Source organism: Mustelus asterias, chromosome 11 (genome assembly GCF_964213995.1).
Source record: "Mustelus asterias chromosome 11, sMusAst1.hap1.1, whole genome shotgun sequence".
In the NCBI taxonomy this organism is placed as follows: domain Eukaryota; kingdom Metazoa; phylum Chordata; class Chondrichthyes; order Carcharhiniformes; family Triakidae; genus Mustelus; species Mustelus asterias.
Genome location: NC_135811.1, coordinates 17,071,422 through 17,092,411, shown reverse-complemented (window position 1 = coordinate 17,092,411; position 20,990 = coordinate 17,071,422). Strand labels below are relative to the sequence as shown.

The window sequence follows — 20,990 nt, the reverse complement described above, 5'->3', positions numbered from 1 at the left end:
CTATTAGACTGATTTTAAAACAGTATAGATTGCCATAGATTTCCTCAGTTCAGCAGTACTGTTGGCAATCCTACACTAGGAAGTAGAGTATTGTTTCACAGATCCCTGACATGGGGCAAATCTTTTACACAGATCTTCTGGGGAGGTCTTCTTCTTCCTTCAATGCTTGTCACATGATATCGGGTCACCACAGCATTGGCTGATCATCTTGATGTCAACCATCGTTTTTTGGATTTGGTTGCTGGTTTTGCAGCCCTTCTGTTCCAGGAAGGTCATAGAATCGTAGAATCCCTGCAGTGTAGAAAGAGGCCCTTTGGCCCATTGCATTTGCACCGTCTCTCTAAGGAGGATATCTTACCCAGGCCCTACCCCATAACCCCACACATTTACCATAGCTAATCCATCTAACCTACACATCTTGGGACACTAAGGGAGATTTTTTTTAAAAACTGTAGTCAATCCACTTAACTTGCACATTTTTGGACTGTGGGAGGAAACTGGAGCAACCGGAGGAAACCCACACAGACACAGGAAGAACATGCAAACTCCACACAGACAGTAACCCAAAGCCAGAATTGAACCCGGGTCTCTGGTGCTGTGAGGCAGCAGTGCTAACCACTGTGCCACCCCTAGTGGTCACCTCTGCTATATTGATACAGCATCCTAAAATACCTCTGTCTGTATTGTACAGGACTTGCACAGATCTCCTCTACCCAGACAGTACAATATTCCAGAAACTAGTCTTCCTAATAAAATAGGAAACAAAAGAATAACCCCAAATAGAGTAAATCAACAATGAGAATAACATATTCAAAAAACCTACACTTTTAAACTCAGTGGGTGGAATTTTACAGCCCCCTTGGGGTAGTGGGTAGGACTGCATGAGCCATTCAAAAGCCCATTGACTCCGGCGGGACTGGAAAACCTGCCAGCAGTACGGGCAGTAAAATTCCGCCAAATATTATTAACTTAGATTGTGGATCCACTGTAATGGTGCCTCAGTGTATGGAAGTGAGAAAATTGTGAGGTGAAGTGGAGATGAGATTTCCGTTGATGCGCTATCCATGGATTAGCTGCGAGTTCACTGAACGTTCACTCTCAGATTTGATGCCTTCAATCTGTGGGCCATAAGGATTCTGCCGCTTCAATCAGGCTGGTTAAAATCTCATCCGGGGGTCTTCCCACTCCCACCTCTCTCAATTTTAATATATTAATGGCTGCATGTCGGATGCCTGCTCCAGACAAGTTGGATCCTACTTAAAGTTGCACTCCACAACCTATCCCACACTATTACACTTAAATTCCAAGCCGTGGATACCCCAGCCAGTCTCCGATTTGCCAGTGGGATTGGTGTTTGACAGCTGCTGAAGGGTGGCCACTCACTGGATCTTTTGAGGTCTGCTTTTCCAGCAGAGTTTCCAACACTCAGATTGCTACTTCTACACTTTTACTGCTCAGCAACTATTCGGTAAATTTTCTCGACTTACTAAAGGAGACTTTCTTGCTTCTTTCTGAATGCAGAAAGACTGGGAGGAGGAGTGTTAGCCTCAGAAACCACAATCACCAGCCTAGGCTTCTCAGATGGGAGTGGGGGGGGGGGGAGGCGCGGGGGGGGGGGGGGGGGGCGGGGGGCGGGCGGAGGTGATGGTGTACATGACTAAGGTCATATCCAATGCACAGGGTCAACAGGACGTATGGAAAGAGCAGTGCCCGTGGAGAACATGCTTCTCCAGGCAACTTACTGCAAACAACTTACTGCAAACACTCCTGCTCTAGGGCCTACTGCCTTGACAGTCCGAAATACTTATACCACTAGATCCTCTCGGTCTGCGAAAGGGATTATCAGCCTTGTCTCTCAAGCTGCTGTTCACAGCTACATTAAGTAAGTGGCCAAGACCCACTTTGCCAGGGCTGAGCACTACATTAACTTCAATCAACAGGACTAAGCTTTGTCTAAGGAGCTGACTTCCTTCACATCCTGTATTCGATTGAGCTCGCCTACAAGGCTTTGCTTTACAGAAGGTTTTTTTAAAACTCTACTATTCGTACAAGGAGCTCCCCTCGTGGCCTAAGCAGAGCTGGTGAAAGTCTGCTGTACCCTGAGGTGGGCCCCTGCACTACTGGTGGCCAGTGATGTCTGCGTGCTCGAGCCTGTGAGGGACCATGCCACAGAAGGCTGCCCGGACAGTCTGGCCCAACTGAAACGATGGCATGTACTTGTTGTGGGACTGGTCCCAAGAATTCTTAATGCTGGATGTTGTCCTCCAGGCTGAAGGCCCAGGTAGGAGGTCTGCTTCCCCAGGGACGGGGGGAGGAGAAGGGCCCTGCTTAACCCAGCAAGACTGGATGGAGATCGCAGAAAAGGTCAGCAAAATTGGGGTCACTGTCCATCCCCCCAAGCCTGGATACAATGCTGCAAATGCATCAGTGACCATATTCAGTTTGCCAAAATAACTACTCCATAACTTTTGAACTTTGCACGTGCTAATATGAGTGTGATATTTGGAGAGGGAGTGAACACCCAGTTTCATAAATAGTGAAAGGGTGGTAGAAGGATGAGCAGGGCCTATGGGGAACCAAAAGGGTCATTTCTGCAGGGTGGCTAGGGGTATGGCTGAGGTACCAAATGAACATTTTGGATCTGTTTTTGCCAAGGAAGAAAATGCTTCCAAAATCATAGTGATAGAGAATGTACTTAAGACACTGGATGGACAAAATAATTGGCAAAGAGGAGACATTGGAAAGATTGAGAGTTGATAAGTCAGAGGAACAGAATCAGATGCATCCGGGTTACTGTGGAAAATAAGGATGGAAATTGTGGAGATATTTACCATAATCTTCCAATCCTCCTTAAATTCCTGTAGTGATATCAGAGAACTGGCGTATTTACAAATGCCACACCTGTATTCAAAATAATGGGAAAGGATAAGCTCAGCAAATACAGGCCAAACAGTTTAATCTCAGCGGTGGGAAAACCTTTAGAAACAGTAGGCTGGAAGAAAATTGGCAGTCATTTGGACAAATATAGATTAATTAAGGTAAATACAGTAAGAAGTTTAACAACACCAGGTTAAAGTCCAACAGGTTTATATGGTAGCAAAAGCCACACAAGCTTTCGGAGCCTTAAACCCCTTCTTCAGGACTCAGCTGAAGAAGGGGCATAGGGCTCCGAAAGCTTGTGTGGCTTTTGCTACCAAATAAACCTGTTGAACTTTAACCTGGTGTTGTTAAACTTCTTACTGTGTTTACCCCAGTTCAACGCCGGCATCTCCACATCTTAATTAAGGTAAGCCAGCATGAATGTGTTGTGGGCTATGGTGTTTAATGAACTCAGTTGAGTTGTTAAACAAGATAACAGAGGCTTGATGAGATTAACGCAGTTGATGGGCTGTTCATGGACTTCCAACGGGCGTTTGGCAAAATGCTACAGAACAGGCTCGTCAGCAGAGTTAAAGCCAATGAAATAAAAGGGAAAGTGGCAGTGTGGATATGAAATTGGCTGAGAGACAGGAAACCAAGAGTAGTAATAAGTGGTTGCTATCAAACTGGAGGATGGTATATAGAGGGGGTCCTCCTGGGGTCAGTATTAGGACCACTGATTTTCATTGTCTATTTTAATGGCCAAGATGTGGGTGGGCACAGTAAGAAGTCTCACAATACCAGGTTAAAGTCCAACAGGTTTATTTGGAATCATGGGCTTTTGGAGCACTGCTCCTTCATCAGTTGAGTGCAAATGAGGAAGGAGCAACATTGGCAACTCCACAAGATGTAGGTGAACAGGGCACAATGTCAAAGTTTGCTGATGACTTGGTGGTGTTGTGAACCATGAAGAGGATAATGATAAACTTCAAGAGGACATAGATAGGCTGGGCGGAGATGCGGCAGATGAAATTTAATGCGGGGAGTCATGTGAAGTGATACATTTTGATAGGAAGGAGGAGAGGCAATAGAAAAAAAACAGGTTGGAATTCTGAATGGGATGTGAAAGAAGAAGGGAGTGGGGCTGCATGTACACAAATTGTTCAAGGTGGGCAGGGCAGATTGACAAAGTTTTAAAAAAGCCCATGGACCCAAGGCTAGAGACAATGGGTGTGATCTTACCGGCCGTTCACACCACGCTCCTGCTGTAGAAGTCAGAGAATTTGGCGCTCAGACTAATATCCGTTCACTGCAGCGGGATGGGAAAATCCCATCGGTGTGAACGGCTATAACATTCCAGCCAAAGTGTACAAAAGCAAGGGCAGGCGATGGCCTCGTGGTATTATCGCTAGACTATTAATCCAGAAACTCAGCTAATGTTCTGGGACCCGGGTTCGAATCCCACCACGGCAGGTGGTGGAATTTGAATTCAATTTTAAAAATCCGGAATTAAGAATCTACTGATGACCATAAAACCATCGTCGATTGTCGGGAAAACCCATCTGGTTCATTAATATCCTTTAGGAAAGGAAATCTGCCATCCTTACCTGGTCTGGTCTACATGCGACTCCAGAGCCACAGCAATGTGGCTGATTCTCAACTGCCCTTGGGCAACTAGGGATGGGCAATAAATGCTGGCCAGCCAGTGATCCCCATGTCCCACAAATGAATAAAAAAAAAGTTACCATAAAAGTATCATGAAATACTGGTTTGGCCTCAACTGGAGCACTGCGATCAATTCTGCAAACCGAACTTTAGGGAGAATGGGGAGGTATTGGAACGGGTTCAGAAAAGATTCACAAGTATAATTCTGGGATGAAGGAGTTCAGTTCTGTGGATGGAGTGGAGAAGCTAGGGCTGTTCTCCTTGGAGAAGAGGAGATTGAGAAGGGATTTGATTGAGGTTTTCAAAACAATGAGGGAGCAGAGAGGGGGAAACTGTCCCCATTGGTGGAAGGATTGAGAACCAGAGGACATTGACTTAAGGTGAATGGCACAAGATCAAAGGCAACTTTTTAAAAAAACACAAGCAGTGGTGAGGATCTGGAATGCATAGATTGAGGGTGTGTCAGATTCAAATGAAGCATTGGATAAAGGGAATTGGATAAATATCTGAATGGAAAGAAATGCTGCGGAGAAAAGGCTGAGAGCCCGCACTAGCTGAATTGCTCTTGTAGAGAGCCGGCATGGACACAATGGGCCGAATGGCCTCTTTCTGTGTTGTAATCAACCTATGGTCCAATGGTAAAGTCAAGTTTATTGGATCACAGATGATCTGTAGAAATAATGGACATTGGTGTCCCCCACCCTGTGGCCTTATATAATTCATCAGAAAATGTCTCTTCCTTCAGCATGACTTATTTGGATAAAGTGTTACATTCAGTTGCACACTGCTGACTTATAAAACCTAACTAGGTGAAGTTAGTAAGCACTGAGAGCGGCACCTGTTGTTCTTTGATTAGGGGTCAAGTGAGTCAATGTCCTAAGCCTGCGGATTGTCTTTATCAGAGGACTTTCAACAATCTATTTATACTTCAACATGCACCATGTGGCCAACTGTCTCTCAGTAGTTATGAAAGTAGAGGGCATGATAAAGTCAGCAATCTTCCATCTCCAACAGCGCTATTTCTGCTCCCTGTGGATATACTCCATTCGATTCAAGCCCTTCATTTGACCTTTTGTTAATGCTATTATAACACCCTCGAGGGCTAACTAGTGAGGTATTCAATATTAGTGCACCAACTGGTTCTATGCTTCCTGTACTGGACCGTCCCCAAGAACCTGTCATCTAGTTATCCTCTGTTTGGATTTGAGGCAGTTACTTTTTGCTCCGACCACAGAACTAGCACATTCCAAATTTAATGAGCAACCCTATATCTTGTCAATTATTTCAGACGGTGGTGTTGTTTCATTTGAAGCTTGGATGTACTAACCCGTCAGGGATTTCCAGAACTGCTGAAGAGCCAGCAGCATTACAGAACCAGCTGAAAGATCCTGATCTTTTTAAAGCACAGTGGTTCACAACCTGCTGCAAGAACGAGGGGAGGCGATATTAAATAAGGGATGCAATTCTAAAAGGGCTATGGAAGCAGAGGAAGCTGGTGCTATTATATGTGCACAAATTGCAGTCACAAATAGCAGCACTTAAATAAGAGACACGGCATTATTCTAACAACAGTCCATTAGGACCAAAAGAAAACAAGATGTTGGATTCAGACACTCCTGCATCTTTACATTTGGTGCATTGTATTATTTATTTTAATTGCATATGTTTGCTATTGTCACCAACAATGAGGTTTAAAAGAAAAGGATTTCTTTGAAATGCATGTGTTATGTCTTCTGGTTGCTATAAATTAGAAATAATCACATTATTTTGAGTTTTATCGGGTGTACTTTTTGCTTCTTCCCATGGGCTGGTAAAAGTAATAGACTAATACAACCCGCAACTTGCTGTCTCCTCAGCATCTGATTTGGGAGGTATCCCCCTCCCCCCTCCCCCACCCTCCCCCCCCCGCCCCGATGTTCTCTCTGATATCCGACAACACCCTCCATTGATGAAAGACTCCGCCCACCAAATGCCTGACTCCGCCACCATGTGAATGCTCCTCTCCAATGTCCGACTCCCCCTTACCTCCTATGCCCAACTCTCCCCCGATATCTGATTCTCTCTCTCTCTCTCTCCGCCCCCCCCAACCAATGATGAGACTGAGTACAGGAATCAGATAGAGAATCTGGTGAACTGGTGTGGCAACAATAATCTCTCCCTCAGTCAACAAAACAAAGGAGATTGTCATCGACTTCAGGAAGCGCAAACGAGAACATGCCCCTGTCTACACTGTCTGTAACCCCCATGACTTGCCTGGACTTGCAAAATCTCACTAACTGTCCCGGCTGGAGACAATACACATCACTCTAACCTGTGCTTAACCCTCTCTCCACTCACATTGTCTGTACCTTTAAGACTTGATTACCTGTAAAGACTCGCATTCAACCATTGTTTTGTAAATTGAGTTTGTGTCTTTATATGCCCTGCTTGTGAACAGAACTCCCACTTACCTGATGAAGGAGCAGTTCTCCGAAAGCTAGTGGCTTTTATTACCAAATAAACCTGTTGGACTTTAACCTGGTGTTGTGAGACTTCTTACCCTATCTACATCAACAGGGATGAAGTACAAAGGTTTGAGAGCTTCAAGCTTTTAGGTGTCCAGATCACCAACAACCTGTCCTGGTCCCCCATGCCGACACTATAGTTAAGAAAGTCCACCAACGCCTCTATTTTCTCAGAAGACTAAGGAAATTTGTCATGCCAGCTACGACTCTCACCAACTTTTACAGATGCACTATAGAAAGCACTCTTTCTGGTTGTATCACACCTTGGTATGGCTCCTGCTCTGTCCAAGATTGCGAGAAACTACAAAAGGTCGTGAATGTAGCCTAAACCCACGCAAACCAGCCTCCCACTCATTGACTCTGTCTATACTTCCCGCTGCCTCGGCAAAGCAGCCAGCATAATTAAGGACCCCACACACCCCGGACATTCTCTCTTCCACCTTCTTTCGTCGGGAAAAAGATACAAATGTCTGAGGTCACGTTCCAACCGACTCAAGAACAGCTTCTTCCCTGCTGCCATCAGACTTTTGAATGGACCTACCTCACATTAAGTTGATCTTTCTCTACACCCTAGCTATGATGGTAACACTACATTCTGCATTCTCTCGTTTCCTTCTCTATGAATGGTATGCTCTGTCTGTATAGCACGCAAGAAACAATACTTTTCATTGCATGTTAATAATTGTGACAATAATAAATCAAATCAAATGTCTGACTTCCCCGGATAACTGACTCTCCGACCTCCACATCCCATTTGTTTACTTTAGATACTTACCTTCTCCCTGGCCTGTTGTTATTTTCAATGTTACATTTAAACTCACCTGCTTCATGGCAGCTAGTGGCATAAAAAAAGGAGGCGTGTCCTCCTTTGTCCTGCTCCTTTTACACTTCTTTGGAGCCAGGAACGCACTTCAGCATTTTAGCACGGGGAAGTCACTACAGAATGACAATTCACCGCTGATTGCCACTCCGAGGAAGTTATGACCCCTTGTTGCTCGCTACATGACTGCAGTGCAGCAGTGAATGTGTGTGTCACATCTCAGGCTGAAAGGACAGCACTCAGTCACAGATATAACTGCAGAACATTATTTAATCCGCCACACTGGCCAACTCCCTAACCTGCGCTATGGGATCTCCAACCCTCAAGGTTCAGGTGACCCCATTTGTAGAATAGAGTGTGCCTTACAGTATCTTACTGGAGAACCGGATTATTTCTAATACTCAGGTCCACACACAATCAGCTATCACCATGACATCCCTCCCTTATTAGACCAGAACCATGATGTTTCCGCTTGCCCTATTTTGCAAACAAACTTTACAAATCATTATTGTCCTAACTCACTGAGTAAATTAATTTCTCCTATTACGAACGTCAGTTAAGCCCAGTGTATCACAGTCCAATATAGTTTCAGTCTTTTGTTCAGTATCTCACTTTTTGGAACTGTTGGGCCCGATTCTCCCATTGCGATGCGCTAATTTTCTGGTGCGTCGGGCTGGGAGACGCGCATGTCGGCCATTTTGCGGGATTCACGCATGCATTCCCGATGCATGTGCATCTCCCACCGCTGGGGAGCAGGCGCGGTTGAGACCACGCTGGAAACCAGCGGGAATACCAGGTAAGTGATTTTAATCTATTTTTCATGTAATTTAAATGTGATTATCAGATCGGGGACTGAATTCTCTGGGCCCGATAGCATCTCCCACCCCGTCAGGAGTATTTCACTCCGGCAGGGTTTAGAATAGCTCCTCACGTTCGGGGAACTAGCGGGAGACCCTGCTGGAGTGAAGGGGGGCAATCGGGGCCCCCCAGGGGGTCGGGCGGCGGGGGGGTGGGGGGGGGTTGGTGCCCCCTGGGCATGAGCACCCTGGCAGTGCCAGCCTGTGCCCCCTGGCAGTGGCCAAGGTGCGAAGTACCCATGTTCAGGGGGCAGCTTGGCACTGCCCATTTCCCAGGCATCAGGCAGTGCCAAGGGGGCAGGGCATCCCGCTGCCACTCTGCACGGGGATCGATAGGGGCTGGAGGGAGGCCAGCGGTTGGAATGGGGGGTGGGGGGGAAGGAAGAGGTCGAGGTAGCACTGCCGGGGTCCCGAGCTGGCCAGCAAATGGGAGTCTGACAGATCGGGGCCACTGCGCATGCGCAGAGTTCCGGAACCGTCAGACTCCGGCGTGAATAGGCCCCACTTCCCGAGCTTTTCATGATATTCACGATTGCGGCATGGTAGCACAGTGGTTGGCACTGCTGCTTCACAGCTCCAGGGTCCTGGGTTTGATTCCCGGCTCGGGTCACTGTCTGTGTGGAGTTTGCACATTCTCCTCGTGTCTGCGTGGGTTTCCTCCGGGTGCTCCGGTTTCCTCCCACAGTCCAAAGATGTGCGGGTTAGGTTGATTGGCCAGGTTACAAATTGTCCCTGAGATGCGTAGTTAGAGGGATTAGCGGGTAAATATGTGGGGGTGGGGCCTGGGTGGGATTGTGGTCGGTGCAGACTCGATGGGTCGAATGGCCTCCTTCTGCACTGTAGGGTTTCTATGGTTTCTATGGATTGTGACCTCTGCATTGCACAGAGTGTGGGAGATTTGAGTCTGAACTCCCACTGAAAAAATAACTGTGATTTACATCAGTTTTCACACCAACTGAGCACTTAGAATTTATTTGGGAGAATCGGGCCCATTTCTCTTTCACTGTTTAATTGTGATAAATATCAGTATGTAATTCAATGCTCCTCTATGTCTCTATCACTAAATTCCACAAAATTTTCATATTGCTTTGGTTGTTTCCTTCCATTCCAGGTCCGCCTGCTGTCTCAGGGACTTTGGTCTTCGCATCAGGATTAGGAAGTTTTGTCACTGGTGTTTTTCCCTCTGTATTGCAAGCTGTCTCTCTGCCATCTACACACTGACTCGGACTGCTGGATCTATGCTTGTCTCAGCTCCTACACCTGGTTCATTTGCTGCAGGGTCCATGTCACTGTGACACCTTTCGATGCACAAAGAATTTCTGTCATACAGTACTCTATCTGGTGATTGCACTGTCACACAGTTTCCCTTCTTGACAGTGTTTAAAGTTTGTTTATTAGTCACAAGTAAGGCTTACATTGACACTGCAATGAAGTTACGGTGAAATTCCCCTAGTCACCATACTGCAGTGCCTGTTCGGGTCAATGCACCTAACCAGCACATCTATCAGACTGTGGGAGGAAACCGGAGCACCCGGAGGAACCCACGCAGACACGTGGAGAACGTGCAAACTCCACACAGGCAGTGATCCAAGCCGGTAATCGAACCCGGGTCCCTGGCGCTGTGAGGCGGCAGTGCTAACCACTGTGCCACCATGCTGCCCTGTGACAATATGACCTGGGGTAAAATGCTATATCCCTGGACCCTTCTATATCAGTGGTGTTTTATTACCTGGCAGCAAGCACATCATGCTGTCCAGGTCTGCATCAAACTTTGCAGCAGCCTTTTCTGCATCATGATGGGCGGCACGGTAGCACAGTGGTTAGCACAGCTGCTTCACAGCTCCAGGGACCTGGGTTCGATTCCCGGCTTGGGTCACTGTCTGTGTGGAGTTTGCACATTCTCCTCGTGTCTGCGTGGGTTTCCTCCGGGTGCTCCGGTTTCCTCCCACAGTCTGAAAGATGTGCTGGTTAGGTTGATTGGCCATGCTAAAATTGCCCCTTAGTGTCCTAGGATGCGTAGATTAGAGGGATTAGCGGGTAAAATATGTAGGGATATGGGGGTAGGGCCTGGGTGGGATTGTGGTCGGTGCAGATTTGATGGGCCGAATGGCCTCTTTCTGTACTGTAGGGTTTCTATGGTTTCTATGATCTTCAACATGCTGATCAATGCTGATGTCCATCTCCTCTGGCACTTCACTGTGTACTTTGGGTGAAATCTTACCAACAAATGGCAGAGTTTTGGGTGGCATGAAATACCGAGTGTTTCGCGTCGATGGAGCCGGTGTATTTTCCGGTCGATTTTTAATATTAATTTCTATTCAAGAGTTTCATGCTGCTCCAGTGGCACGTTCCCCCTGATTCACCCACCGCGTAACAACTTAACTGCCCCAAAGCACTAGGGAGCTCCATATAAATGGCTCCCCAGCTCCTGCTCCACAACAGGAGATGGCAACCGAGAAGCCGGCACCATGCTTCACAGAGGGGGGAGCTGACCAGATGCTTGATGGAGTGACGCAGAGGCAGAAAACCCTGTACCCACCCTCCAGGGGCCAGCCTTCCAGCAGGGTGACCACCCCCTGGGATGCAGTGGCAGCCCTGGTCATTGCAAGTGCACTTCAGAAGAGGATGGGGCAGTAGTGTCGGAAGAAGATGAATGATCTTCGCTCAGCCAGGGGAAGTGAACCACCCCCAGTGATTCTAGATGAGTGATGTGAGCTCATGAGGGTCTTTTGGTAGTGGTTGGTACAAAGTCAAACTTATCAATCACAGTATGATGGCCAGGGATGGAGAAGACTGAGGAACAGTTTGTCAAACCATGTCATGGATGTCAACTTGTTAGTAGACCTAATCCACAGCACACTTATCATCTAGACCAGGGGTCTCCAAACTACGGCCCACGGGCCACATCCGGTCCGCAGCGGGCCGCATCCGGATCGGAGTTTGGAGACCGCTGATCTAGACCATGGGAGGATGTAGCTGTATATTTCTTGGGCCCTCCTCCATCAGAAGAGACCCTACTAGTGGTGATGACTATACAACTGTTACTATGAGTATATTGTGATGAAGTCTACAACAGCATGGAAAACATTGTCTGCAGTGACTGAAATATTTGAGGCACGGTCTGCGATTCACTCTGTATTCAGAAAATGGGCCACAATTCATTTCACAACCGTTTACAGATTACATGCAAGGCATTCACCATCATAGAGTAACCCCCAGCAATGTTCACAGACAAATAGGGAAGTGGAATAACAAAACCATTCTTAGAAAAATGAGTGAGGATAGCTGGGAGCAAAGATTGGAAGGACTGCTGTCAGATTTGGCTATGTATAGAGCAACTCCACAGTATGATGGGAAAGTGCCCAGCTGAACTCTTATTTGGACACAAAGCGGGTGATTTTGATCCTGCACTGTCCAGCAGCGGGAATGATGACACGTGCTCAAAATCAGAGAGCGCGCTTCGCGCCGGCGAGTTTCCAAGTTCTGATTTTACCAGACCCTTCGCTGATGGAGTGGTGTGAAACATGCCACAGGACCGCAGAAAGATCATTCTAAAACAGTAGCATGTCATTAGCGAGCACTCAGAATCCCTGCAGTGCAGGAGGCCGCCATTTGGCCCATCGAGTCTGCACCGACAACAATCCAGGCCCTATCCCCGTAACCCCATGCAGAAGGAGGCCATTCAGCCCATCGAGTCTGCACTGACCACAATTCCACCCAGGCCCTATTCCCATAATCCCACATATTTACCCTGCTAATCCCCTGATACTAGGGTCAATTTAGGAAAGCCAATCAACCTAACCCGCACAGCTTTGGACTATGGGAGGAAACCCACGCAAGCACTGGGAGAATGATCTAGTTATTCAGATCCGTTGCAAGATAATTGCATGTACCCATCTGACACCTGCCTCAAATGGGTCATAAACTCGGCTTCTGTTTGCCCTGTCTTTCTGTCTCATCTGGCAGAAAATTTATCTTTGGCGTCACCACATAAAGCTATCACTGCATATTCCCAATGTGCCTTTTCTGCCATGCCAGGCAAGGTCCCTGAAATTCTTCCTCACTGAAGCAGCCGCATTGACCAACAATTAGGTCCGGCACTGTGCTTTCTGCGTCACCATCGTCCCATCCAAAACCAACTTCAAACTCCTCCAGCCACGCTTGCCATTTCATGCCGACTGTACTGGCATCGCTTGTCGGATCAAACAGCTCAATTCTCTGGACTGCAGACATATCAGTTCCAGCAAATGCCATGACACAATCCTAAATATCTCGGTATTAATCCTCGCTGCCAATGTCACATTTCAGTCTGAAAGAACAACACTTGACGTCACAGATTTAACTGCAAAAGGATATTATTTAATCTACCATGCTGCCTAACTCCCTAACCTGCAGTATGTGACCTTCAACCCTCCAGGTCAGGTCACCCCATATGCAGTACAGAGTGTACCTTACAGTATCTTACCCGAGCACCCTATTGTACCTAATATTCAAGTCCACGCACACAATCTGCTATCACCATGACAGTGGCTCCGAGATAAAAATCCACATAACAAGGAGCTCCAATTAGTTGATTGCTTCGAACACAAGAAAAAATGGTTTAGTGTTTAGTCATCAGAACTTGGTTCTACTGTTAGTTATCCTACTTGATGTGATCCAAACAGATTTTTCTTCAAATTTGAACAAGATAAATCTGCATACATTCAGCAAGTGCCCTGCCTGTCTCTGGACTGTAAGAAGTCTCACAACACCAGGTTAAAGTCCAACAGGTTTGGCAGCACAAGCTTTCGGAGTGTCGCGCTCCTTCAGATGAAGAAGGAGCTTGAGACTCCGAAAGCTTGTGCTGCCAAATAAACTTGCTGGACTTGAACCTGGTGTTGTGAGACTTCTTACTGTGCTTACCCCAGTCCAACGCCGGCATCTCCACATCATGTCTCTGGACTGCCATGAGGCCTGGAACAGGAGCAGAAGCAGGAGTGGGATGGGCTACTCTGGCATTATAAATTTGGATTGTGAAGGCATGGCGTTATTGTAGCTGCATGTTACAGACAATTTTAGTTTGATCATTTTCTGGGGACTAGAGTGGTGATATAAGGAGGTACATGCACTAAAATCCCACTGCAAAATAATCTACACGCTTTCAGTGCTCATGGCCCCTTTAGTAATTACTAAAATCATCACTGCTACAAACTAGGTTTCCGTGAATTTTAATGTTTCTCCCCTTCAATAAAAGTGATCCACTCTACAAAGGGTTGTGAACGAAGCCCGGTCCATCACACAAACCAGTCTCCCGTCCATTAACTGTCTACAGTTCCCACTGCCACGGAAAAGCAGCCAGCATAATCAAGGAACCCACGCACCCCGGAGATAGGGTAGGATTTTACGGTCTTGTTCTTCCTGAAACCCACCCGAGGTCAACGGACTTCCCATGTTCTGCCCCTCGCCCACTCAGATTCCCGTGGCAGGCGGGTCGGTAAAATTCTGGCCATACTCTCTTCCACCTTCTTCTGTTGGGAAAAAGATACAAAAGTCTGAGGATGCGTACCAACCAAACAACTTCTTCCCTGCTGCAATCAGACTTTTGAATGGACACACTTCATTAAGTTGATCTTTCTCTGCACCCTAGCTATGACTGTAGCGCTACATTCCGCACCCTCTCCTTGCCTTCACTATATATGATATGCTTTGTCTGTATAGCGCGCAAGAAATAATACTTTTCACTGTATATTAATACATGTGACAATAATAAATCAAATTAAATCTTGGGATTACTTGCAGTTGCAATTACTTGCAATCTCAAACCTATATCCCACTGCACTTTCAGTCTAATTCTTATTTTTCACATATCATAAGGCCTATTTCCAGGACTCCAGCTCTTGTCTATTTAAGCACAGCAGCAGCCTTTTCAAAGCATTTGGTTAGCTATTGCTGGGCTGGCACGTACATCTTTGATGTATGAATAAGCAGAACAGAAATAAATCATTTCAGACTACCAGATTCTTGATGCAAGTATCAACTGAAAGGTACAAGAAATTGACTATATGATGGGTGGCACGGTAGCACAGTGGTTAGCACTGCTGCCTCAGTTCCAGAGACCTGGGTTCGATTCCTAGCTCTGTGTGGAGTTTGCATGTACTCCCAGTGTCTGCGTGGGTTTCCTCCCATGGTTCCAAAAGATGTGCGGGTTAGTTGCATTGGCTATGCTAAATTGCCCCTTAAGTGACCCGGGATAAGTAGGTTAGAGGGATTAGTGGGGTAAATATGTGGGGTGCAGACTCGATGGGCTGAATGGCCTCCTTCTCCACTGTTGGGTTTCTATGATTCTATGATATATTTTGAACATTGGCACAAAGCCGATGGACTTCAGAGGCCTTTCTTTGGTGTAACTAATGTCTTTGTTCTCAGATTGAAGCCTATTCTATCAAGTCAACCGAAAAGCGACAAAAACATGTTTACAAGTTAGCTTGTACTTTTTCCTCTCTCTCCCCCACATTTAGCTGCTTTGTATACAGCCCAAGAACACCTCAGAAGCCAATCGCACAAGTACTCATGCTGATGTTTAACATTCTCATATTTTACTTTAGTTTTCATTATTATTCATTTGCCCATCTAGTCCCTTTCAATTTCAGTAGGTTTCCAACCTCTTTATTTGTCCTCAGAGCTCTAAAACTACCAGGAGATTTCTTCTTTTCTAATGGAATATATTTATTTTAAACCACTGCAGTCTAATTAAAACAAAAGTCACACTGTTACTCTCCGGTCATGTATGACAGTTTTAAAAAAAAAAATTCATTCATAGGATGTGGTGTTGCCTATCCCTAGTTACCCTTGAGAAGGTGGTGGTGAGCTGCCTTCTTGAACCACTGCAGTCTATGTGGTGTTGGTACACCCACAGTGCTGTTAGGAATGAGTTCCACGACTTTGGTGTGCGAATTGGAGAGGAGCTTGAAGGTGATAGTGTTCCCATGCATCACCTTGTCCTTCAGCGTGGTAGAGATCGCGAGTTTGGAATGTGCTATCGTAGGAGCCTTTGTAATTCATCGCAGCACATCTTACAGATGGTGCACACTGCTGCCACTGTGCGTTGGTCACAGAGGGAGTGAATGTTGAAGGTGGTGGATGAGGTGCCAGTTTTGTCTTGGATGGTGTCAAACTTCCCGAGTGTTGTTGGAGCTGCACTCATCCAAGCAAGTAGAGAATATTCTGTCAAACTCATGACTTGTACCTTGTAGATGGTGGACAGGTTTGCAGTACCTGGAGGTAAGTTGCTCGCTGCAGAATTCCCAGCCTCTGGCTTGCTCTTATAGCCACAGTATTTATCTAGCTGGTCTAATTCAGTTTTTGGTTAATGGTAAACCCCAGGATGTTGATAGTGGGAGATTCAGTGATGGTAATGCCAAAGGAATGTCAAAGGAAAAAGGTTAGATTCTCCCTTTCTGGAGATGCTCATTGCCTGGCATATGTGAGGCCTAAACATTTCCTCCACTTTCCTTCTCACTTTTCTATAATCTGCCCTAACTGAATCTGGTGTTCCAGTTTTTAATGTTGACTTTTTCCTCTCACTTAGTCAACTTTTCAATCTTATCATATTATACTTACTACTTTCATGATGCTCCCCCACATTTAGCTCACCAACCTACGCAATATTAATTTGGTTTTAAACTCTAAGCTTGTGAAAGGGAAAAAAAAATCACTTCCGACTACATGGCCAACAAGCCAAACATGTATTCTGCAAGAAATGACAGGTTCTTAACTAAACTTTTATTCACCATTTATCCTCACATGGATTTTGTTTTGGGTCTAAAGTATAGAACTGTCAGATCAAAGTGTCCAGATGGAAGTAGAAACTATTTACACTTACGGTGGAATTTCACCACCCCGCCCGCCATGGGAATCGGAGCGGGCGAGGGGTGGACAATGGGAAGGTCCATTAACCTCGGGCAGGATTTTACAGTTTCGGGACGAGCGAGGATGTAAAATCCCACCCTCAGTGTCCATTTTCTTTGAAATATGTCTTTATAAGTGCAGAAAGTTCTAAAGACTGCGTGGCAGCATATGTTTTTTGTTTAACTTGATTACTGAAGTTTTGATATAAAGCTCTCCATTAATCTGGTCTAAGGCTTCTTTGATCTTTGGTTCTATCTTCACAGTGTTGTTAATCCAAGAGAATGTTATTCCACAAGAGTTTCCTTTTTTTAAAAATTGCATTGGGCATCTGTCTGTAATGCAAATGATTATTAGGTAGGATTCTCCACATGAAAAACATTTGCAAGGTTGGGGGCAGCTAAATGGGATATTTGAGCATGGGGGCTTTTGTTGGGTGCTGGAAGCGGAGAGAGTATCAAGGATCATACTAAAGTCATTATATTGTGCCTTTAATCTTCTGTACTTTGATTCAAATCTCTGGGGACCTATTTTGGGGGGTGCTGGGGGAGGAGACACTGTTGAGGATTTAAATGAATTCAAAGGAATGGCCAATTTTATGGTGCCTTCAACAAATTCAATTTAATTTTTAAAAATGTAACTGAAAGCCTAAATGAAAAGCATCTGAAAATATACAGTTCAATGAGCGAAACTGCGGCATAGGAACCACTACAGCTGTGGTTTGTGTTATTTCCTTGCAAGAATACAGAGATACCATGTAATGCACTATGTTGTCTCCTTCAGCTATTGCTTTGCAGGGCTGACCAAATATCATCCATTAGCTTTAATAGATGTCAAAGTCATAAGAGGCCCATGCCCGAATTTGCGCTTCTGGAGGGCAGCGAATGGGAAAATTTACCTCAAAGCAAGAACGATGATCATGAACTGCAGGCTGCACTAGCAACAGTGAGTGTTTTATATGGAGGGGAGGGGAAAGTCATCAAAGTCCAAAGAGTAGAGCAAGTATGGGAGATCCACATGGAATCACAGATCAAGCGAGTCTGGAAGGACATATGATGGCATATGGTAAGAAATCAGATTGAACATAATTGATTACTGCCTGACTGATGACAAAGTAAATCCCAAATGTCAGTTGAGTTTTGCTTGAGAGCCCTTGATATAGTTAACCCTAATTGATCCAACATGTGGTGCAGGGGGAGAACCGGATGGATCCAACATGTAAAGAAAACATACACATTAGTAATAGGATGGCTGAGAATTTACACTACAGGATACAAAAAAATGAAGCCTAAAATCATGTAATGACTATCACTGAGGGCTGGCTGTAATTACTTACTCTTAAAATTGAAAATTATAATGCACTTTTCAAACATTCTAAACAAGATGTCTGGGGATGAGCCAAGAGATGCGCGGTCCATAAAACTATGCTCCTACTTAAATTAAATTGCAAAGACCTCACTGACTGTTTCAAATCATATTTGCATTATTCTTATTGAAAAGGGCCACCTTTAAGCAAAGACAGAGCACGTATGATGAACTCTGTCCTCCATTTTTAATTTTTTTCCCTCCAAGTGCTCTCAAGTTTTTGCTTTGAGTGTAATGATCCTTATTGTGCTATTAACACATCCTGCTGCTTTTCTTTCAGCACTGTCCTTTATTCCACTATTAGCACATTCTGCTATTTTGCTTTCAGACAGTGTTGACCTTTATTCTGCTATTCACACCCACTCTGGATTAATCCTTTGTTTCTTTGTACATATTCATATTTCCTTTCCTATTGTTTTCATGACACCTTTGTCATCTGACCGATCTCTGGCCTTCTCTTTTGTTCCATCTGCCCCTCTACCACTCTTTCAACCAATCTCACTGCTGCCCTCCAGTTCTGAAGAAGAGTCACGCTGTATGCAAAACTCTTTTTCTCTGTCCACAGATGCTGCCAGAGCTACTGGGTTTTTCCAGCATTTTCTGTTTTTATTACTATCAGAGATTATCGGTTGAGAAGCTGTATATGACATTGATGTTCTGCAAGCTGAATGAGAGGAATACATTCCAGGTTTGAGTAATTGTATACAACAAATCAGATTGCATTTATAAAGCACCTTTGATGTAATAGAATATTCAAGGCACTTGACTATGGGTGGCACAGAGCAATCATAGAATCCTACAGTGCAGACAGAGGCTATTTGGCCCATTGAATCTGCAGCGCCCACAATCCCACCCAGGCCCTATCCCCATAAACCCATGTATTTACCATGTATTTACCACTGCGCCACCAAGCATGGTGGCATGGTGGTTAGCACTGCTGCCTCATGGCGCCAGGGGTTCAATTCCTGGTTTGGGTCACTGTCTGTGTGGAATTTGCATGTTCTCCCCGTGTCTGCGTGGGTTTCCTCCGGGTGCTCTGGTTTCCTCCCACAGTCCAAAAGATGTAACGGTTAGGTGGATTGCCCACGCCAAATTCTCCCTCAGTGTACCCGAACAGGCGCCAGAGTGTAGCGACTAGGGGATTTTCACAGTAACGTCATTGCAGTGTTAATTTAAACAAAGCGAAACACTCAGTATAGTGTTCAATGTCATCACCACTTCAAGCATGCAACAAACTGATGCTAAACGTTCTGGAAGGTGTTAGCAATTGATCCTTCATCCAGCCTCGAAATGTTGGCTCTATTCTCTCACCACAGATGCTGCCAGACCTGCTGAGCATTTTCTGTTTTTGTTTCTTCTTTGACAATTCTGCAAGATGGTAAACAACACTGGACTAATATATAAGGCTAGCACTACTGTTTCATTCTATCAGTAAGATTATAACCAGAAGCAGAAACATACCATGGGAAATTAGTGACACAATAATGAGGCACACGATAGAAAACTATTCCACAAGATACTTAGAATCATAGAATCCCTACAGTACAGAAAGAGGCCATTCGGCCCATCGAGTCTGCACCGACCACAATCCCACCCAGGCCCTACCCCCATATCCCTACATATTTTACCCGCTAATCCCTCTAATCTACGCATCCCAAGACACTAAGGGGCAATTTTTAGCATGGCCAATCAACCTACCCCGCACATCTTTGGACTGTGGGAGGAAACCGGAGCACCCGGAGGAAACCCACGCAGACATGAGGAGAATGTGCAAACTCCACACAGACAGTGACCCAAGCCGGGAATCGAACCCAGGTCCCTGGAGCTGTGAAGCAGCAGTGCTAACCACTGTGCTACCGTGCCACCCCACTTTTCTGAAGTTTTTTCCTAAGCCTTTGTTGCAGGTCACATGCACCATAACCTATACAGAATCCATTTCGCTTGCTCACTTGGTACAGGTAAAATTGCTATTCCCAAACCGTTTGCTGACCCTTGAAGTCACGTTGGGCTGGATTTTTCTCAGCAATACTACCTGAAATCTGTACCCCTGCCTTCTGATAGATTTTGCTACCCTGCCCCAGCAGAGATGGCTGACAGTCACCTCGACACCAGCTCAACTCTGCAGGATTAACCTGGATCTACTGACGACCGAGTGTTGCAGACTGGCACATTCCAATGTCTAGGACTACGTGCTGAGGCACGCATTGAAGCTTAGGGTGGTTGCCAGAGGGGCTTAGTAGGGAAAGGCCACTGTCTAAGGCCCTCCTTCCATAGTACACGGACTGGAACCTGTACAAAACCCCTCGGACTTTATGTACCAGTGAATGTTTGACCTGAAATGTAAATGTGTATTGTAAATTTAAAGTATAATTGTAAGTGTAGTCAGGCATTTCAGATTGACACACACTGTCTTGAAAAGAAATTTAACTCTTTTGCACTTTATGTGATGTTAAATTAGAACTGTTGTGTTATGTACCTTTACAAAATTTATGAATAAAATATACTTTTTGGAAAAAAAAACTTGAGTCTCCAGGAATTAAAGTTATATCTCCTGAAAATCATTGCAGGGCCCCAGGGCGGCACGATGGCACAGCGGTTAGCACTGCTGCCTCACAGTTCCAGGGACCTGGGTTCGATTCCCAGCTTGGGCCACTGTCTGTGTGGAGTTTGCACATTCTCCCAGTGTCTGTGTGGGTTTTCTCCAGTTTCCTCTCAGTCCAAAGATATGCGGGTTAGGTGCATCGCCCATCTTAAATTGCCCCTTAGTGTCCTGGGATGTGTAGGTTAGTGGGGTAAATGTGTGGGGTTATGGGGATAGGGCCTAGGTGGGATTGTTGTCGGTGCAGGCTTGATGGGCCGAATGGCCTCCTTCTGCACTGTAGGGATTCTAAACATTAAAAATATGTTTTTTTCCCCTCTATTTTCTTTGATCACTTTGATTCAGTAATTCTAAACATAAGAGTTGAAAAAACTGGTTGTGGACTAGGGGGGGGACAGTTGGAGGTGAGAGGCCATATGTCAAAATCTCCGGCAATA

The 20,990-nt window shown here is 45.5% G+C and overlaps 1 protein-coding gene across 5 annotated transcripts in view; it reads right to left on the bottom strand.

Moving 5' to 3' along the window:
• rbm20 (RNA binding motif protein 20) overlaps window positions 1-20,990 on the bottom strand; it is a 259,146-nt gene that overhangs the window by 2,161 nt on the left and 235,995 nt on the right. The window contains exon 14 of one of the 5 annotated variants that reach the window (XM_078223203.1): window positions 13,898-14,212. The exons of the other annotated variants lie outside the window; for them this stretch is intronic. Within the exon in view, the coding sequence (XP_078079329.1) occupies window positions 14,120-14,212 (93 nt within the window). The 3' untranslated portion in view covers window positions 13,898-14,119. Of the gene's footprint in view, window positions 1-13,897; window positions 14,213-20,990 lie in introns of those variants that run through there. 5 annotated transcript variants of the gene reach the window in all.